Genomic DNA, 5,401 nt, shown 5'->3' with positions numbered 1-5,401 from the left:
GATCTATGCTATGCTGCATGGATCATATATATTCATTCTCTTTCACTCTCTCTCATTATTGTTTATTATATCATCTATAATCTCTTCATTCTCTTTCTGGGGTCCCACGCTGGCCCTCTGAAACGTTAACACCACATCATTCTTTTCTCGTCACCATCAGTTGCTGGTGGGTGGAGAGAGATTCCTCTAGCGCCACACTTTTATGAACTGAAAGCTTTTCCAGTAATCTAGCTCCAACTCAATACATCGATAAGGAGAGAGAAAAACTTTTGAGAGGGATCATTCTTTATTCTTCTTTAAATTTATATATTTGTTTCTTGGTGTTTTACTTCCTATTTAACCCTACCTCCTCTTCATTCTCCCATTCCCTGAACGAACCAACATTTCTTTCTTTTTCCTTTTAATTACTTCTCTTTTTGAAGCTAAGGATCCTCGGGATCTATCTCATCACCTTCATCATTCTTGAGTGCACAAGGCCGTGATCCACTTCAATTCCCGAGGCTCTCATTAATTACCACTTTTTCTGTTCTCTTTTCCCCATCCTGTTCATTCCATTGCTGTTTTTTGGTGCAATTTCTGGAAGTAGCTCTTACAAAGACTTGGGTTATATATATTGATTTAAAAGGATTCTTATCGATAGAGAAATTGTACTACGTACAAGAAAAGTTTGGTTAATTTCATATACAACAGATCTACGTACAGGGATTCTACTTGGAGTTCTTAGGTGCAGGATATATCAAGCTAAGGTTGTTCTTTAAACTTGTTCTCATTATATATAATGCATATCTACTTTAGCATATTATTAATATGTGAGTATCTCTATCTATATTCTTAAGGCATGACGAGAGAAAATATTACTGGTTTGTTTCTTTTAATAACTCAAGTCAACCAGCATAAGTCCAAAAAACAAAAAGAGACAACAATAAAAGACTGATGAAAACATGACATAATTAAAATCTTTGACATGACTTCGATCTGTGTGTTTCGGTTGCAATTTGTGTGTTCTACACCTACCGTGATTCATGTGCTTTACTTCAGCTTTTTATTTATTTATTTATTATTCCCTTTGTTCTGGTTTTAATTTGCACCCGACAGATATTGATCTCTTTGCTTATTCATTCGACCGCAAAACAACCATGCTAGCTTTAGTTTATCTGCCTGTGATAGATGCCATGATCATTAGATTTTCCCGAACCGTTTTTATATATGTTTGAATGATCAGTCATCAGTTCCTAAGTCAAAAACTTCGCCTCTTCTCTTAGACAATTTTAGCAAACTATGCTGTAAGCCATTACGTACGTTCGTGAAATGCTTGAGTGCTCTACCAGTTTTGCTGTAGGGTTGGCTTCAAATAGGGTAAATATTTGATGCTATATAATCAAACCCTAAATCTAATGGAGTTGTTTTGGAGAAATTTTATTAGCTGACGAGACCGTAATTGTTTACGGTTGATTTTTCCATCCTTCTATATTAGTTCTATAGTGTTTGTATATAGCAACAGTATCTAAAGGGGAACATCAATTATCTGCTGTTGTTGAACCTTTTTTTTTTTTTTAATTTCAATTTTTAACCGTGAACTTCCATTCAACACTACTATCATATCTTTTTTCCTCTTTGTTAAACTTCTAACTTGTAAGCACAAATCGAATTCAGGCAGCAGAAGATTCCTTCGAATTAGACCCTATCAAATACAGTCAACACTACTAGCTGTTGCTGTTATTCATTTTTATTTTAAAACTGTTGTTACAGAATTTAACATATTCCTGTGAAATCTACCACACAATACGTATATACATATGTAGATCATGTTATTATTTGCAAACAAAAAACCAATTATCAATCAATCATCACTGATATAAAATACATGTTAAAATATATAATACAAACATTAATAAACATAAATTAAATTACGTGGCTAATAACACATTAATACACAGAAATTTTGCTGAAATTTTACAACTAACGGAAGTGATATGATTTATTGAAATGCAGGAGGTTTGAAATGAACGCATTTTCCCATGTTCCTCCTGGGTTTCGGTTCCATCCGACGGATGAAGAACTTGTTGATTACTACCTAAGGAAAAAGATAGCTTCGAAAAGGATTGATCTGGATGTGATAAAAGATGTGGATCTCTATAAGATTGAGCCATGGGATCTTCAAGGTACGTATCAGAGCCACTAACATACATTAGTAGATAGAAATGAATTATAACTGGAGTGAGATGCATGCATGCAGAAATATGCAAAATAGGAAGCGAGGATGAAAATGAATGGTACTTCTTTAGCCATAAAGATAAGAAGTACCCAACAGGGACTCGCACCAATAGAGCTACAAAGGCAGGATTCTGGAAAGCCACGGGAAGAGACAAAGCCATATACTCAAGCTCAAGCCATTGCCTGGTTGGTATGAGAAAGACTCTTGTGTTCTACAAAGGACGAGCTCCCAATGGCCTCAAATCAAACTGGATCATGCACGAGTATCGTCTTGACTCCAATCAGGAAGATGGCTGGGTTGTGTGCAGAGTCTTCAAGAAACGGATGCCCACGCTACGCAACGTGGTAGACTATGATGATCAACTTCCCTTCATGCAAGGATCTCCATCCACTCACTATCCCTGCAAGCACGACCTTCATCAATTCCAATACAACACCCATGATGCTTTTCTCCAACTTCCACACCTTGAGAGCCCTAATCAAGTTTTGAGTTCACCCTATGCCTACGCCGAAAACAACAACAACAATAATGGAACTTTGCAGTCCTATTCATCTGAACGCATTCAGCAACAACTTCACTTGCTTTATGGTAGCAATATTGAGCAAGCAGTAGTGGTGGACCAAGTCACGGATTGGAGAGTGCTTGACAAATTTGTTGCTTCTCAACTCATGAGTCAAGATCAAGATCAGGCTTCCAAGGAAACCTGCAGCGTGGCTGATGAACAACATGTTGCTACTACTGTGCTTCCAAATGGATCCACCAAGCAGGATGACTATGTTTCAACGTCTGCCTCCAGTAACTGCGATATTCACCTGTGGAATTGAAGTCAATATTATTATATTATATATAGTAACTAGAATATGCATATAGCAATTAAGTACAGTTTTAGCTCCGAGTTTGTGTACATAATACGCCCAAACGTCGTATTAAATATTCTTATTGTTGAACCTTTATTTTGTGCTGTATGAATGACTATCATCATCCACCAGATGCTAAATTTAAGTGTGTCTGTTGATGTTAAACTGGTTTCTTCATTATATATATGTAGTTTAATTGCATTTATTACTACACACATGTGTAGTCTCGATCAATTAATAATTGTGATTCTCCATGAACCGGCAAGTGTAAAGGCTTGAAAACCTAAGCCAAGTGGATTTATTATATTTTTCTTGGTAAAAGAATGAAGTGATATATAGAGTCTTTGTGAATAGGAGTTAACGTACCTACTGCATGTGGATGCATGCAAATTCAGCTGTAAATTAGCTAGCTAGTGTCATAGCTAACTCAGTGAAGGAGGAGGAGGAGGAGTTGGAGGGATGCTCCACTAGTGCTGAAGTAGTTTATGTTCAAACTTTGATAATGTATGGTTTATATATACCCATAGGAGCAGTATGAAGGCAAATTAAAACATTCATTAAGCACCTAATCATGATGATAAGGGAAACAAGTAGCCCTTTTTATGTGGGGGTGTCAGAGTGAAGATAGAGTAGTAGAGCAATGCAATGCAATGGCGCGACATAATGATTAGGCGTGCTTCCATCAACTTAATATCGTAATACTTCCACTACAGTAGCCATCTGCAGCAACTAAAAATTATCAAGAAATTAAGACAAAGTACTCCTTTAATTTGACTCAATATATAGTGTTTATCATATAATAGTAGAAGAAGAGAATTAGCTAGCTAGGTCAATTCATCGGTCGCGTTCTCCTTGCATAAAAATTAAAAAGTAAACTAGCAGCACACCATGCGCATTGACATGCGGAATGTGTGAGTAATAATGGGGCCGGGGTTTGTTAAAAGAGCATTTTAATAATCCACACATGCTAAGCTAGCACCATTTTTTGCCATGTGCGGCGGTCATATATACATTATGCAACATCACACATAACATTATTTATAATTACTTCCCCAAAAACCAAAGTAAACCTCCCAAAGATACTCTGCTTATTATGTTTCCCTTCTAATAAAACGATTAATAAAATAAAAGATGCTTGCTTTTCTTGTCTGAATTTGGTTAAAGACAAACTTATTAGATTCCATCCTCGTCAAATGTTTGACACAAATTGGACACGTTACATGTATATATACCAAGTGAAAACAGAACCAACTTTCTAAGAGATAAAAGCGGCATGGAGATGGAAACCCAAGGTAACATTAGATTTCAGGCGTGGATTAGATGAGGTGGTCCAATAATAATCCAAATTGCTTTTTGAAAACCATGAGCAAGGAGCTGTATCGCCAAAGGGGAACATTCCATGGACCGGAGTGCACTGCTGGGGAAGGTGGAGGAGTGGGACAGGCTATTCTCCCTTCATCATTGTTGTTTCACTCTATTCTCTTTGTTCGGGCTCCACTAACCTCTTATGAAAACCCTCACATATCTTATTATTAATTTCTAATGCCAGATATTAACTTAGGTGACTTGAACATCGTGGATGAAAAAGTTTCATTGAGCACTATTTAGTAATGGAAATGTTTTGATATATACTGTATCAAACACTGTATTGAGATGCACTGTTTATTTGCGTGAAATTAGTATCATATTTACAAAAATTCTAGAGCTAGCAACATGATTGATGTGGCGATATATCTAATATTTAGATGACCAAGACAAAAGGAAGAGTAAATTGCAAGCAACATGATTGATTCGTTAATTAGAGATTAGTTCAAAGCTTGGGTTACGAGTAGGGATAGATGGGATGTTCACCTCTAGTTTTGTATAATTATATTGTGGGCTCTAATTAGAATTGGATTATATTACGATGCATACTCCCATAACGACATCTTCACATGAAAATAGTATTGTAGATCATTAGACGGTTTGATATACTTGACCAAATATATTTGACTAACTATCTAAGAATTTACAATATCATCTTCACGTAAAGATGTATAATGTGAGTATTTCCTTGTATTATTACCTTGACCATAAGTTGCTTTCCCGCAAGTTGAACTTGGCTGGCTTCTAAGACCTCTCTAATCACCCCAAAAAAATGCTACCTAAGCTAAGACTATCATAACATGGTGGATATACTTTTTTGTCCAAAGGATGAGGTAAACTAAAAAGATCGTGAAGACTGTGAGGATCAATCAGTAAATAGTTGATCAGTTCTGCTTTTTTCTGCATCAATGTCTTGAGCAGTTTCTACATACAATATTAGTGGTGATTAGTGTATGCTGCACTA

The 5,401-nt window shown here is 36.2% G+C and overlaps 1 protein-coding gene across 3 annotated transcripts; it reads left to right on the top strand.

Annotated features, from left to right (window-relative positions):
* On the top strand, nt 333-3,537 carry LOC107643038 (NAC domain-containing protein 7). Of its 3 annotated transcripts, XR_002362433.1 has the most exons (5): nt 333-746; nt 1,993-2,162; nt 2,237-3,049; nt 3,317-3,364; nt 3,427-3,537. XR_002362433.1 is itself a non-coding variant. In XM_021123113.1 (2 exons), the coding sequence occupies exons 1-2, from the start codon at nt 2,003-2,005 to the stop codon at nt 3,037-3,039; spliced, it is 963 nt and encodes a 320-aa protein (XP_020978772.1). In that variant the 5' UTR covers nt 1,831-2,002; the 3' UTR covers nt 3,040-3,303. The 3 variants fall into 3 exon arrangements, 1 of the variants encoding a protein (XP_020978772.1); XR_002362432.1 differs by lacking the exon at nt 333-746 and having other exon boundaries at nt 1,831-2,162; XM_021123113.1 differs by lacking the exons at nt 333-746; nt 3,317-3,364; nt 3,427-3,537 and having other exon boundaries at nt 1,831-2,162; nt 2,237-3,303.

This window comes from Arachis ipaensis, chromosome B05 (assembly GCF_000816755.2).
Source record: "Arachis ipaensis cultivar K30076 chromosome B05, Araip1.1, whole genome shotgun sequence".
NCBI classification, from domain to species: domain Eukaryota; kingdom Viridiplantae; phylum Streptophyta; class Magnoliopsida; order Fabales; family Fabaceae; genus Arachis; species Arachis ipaensis.
Note: the sequence above shows the minus strand (reverse complement) of the source record. Positions and strands in the feature narration are given on the sequence as shown.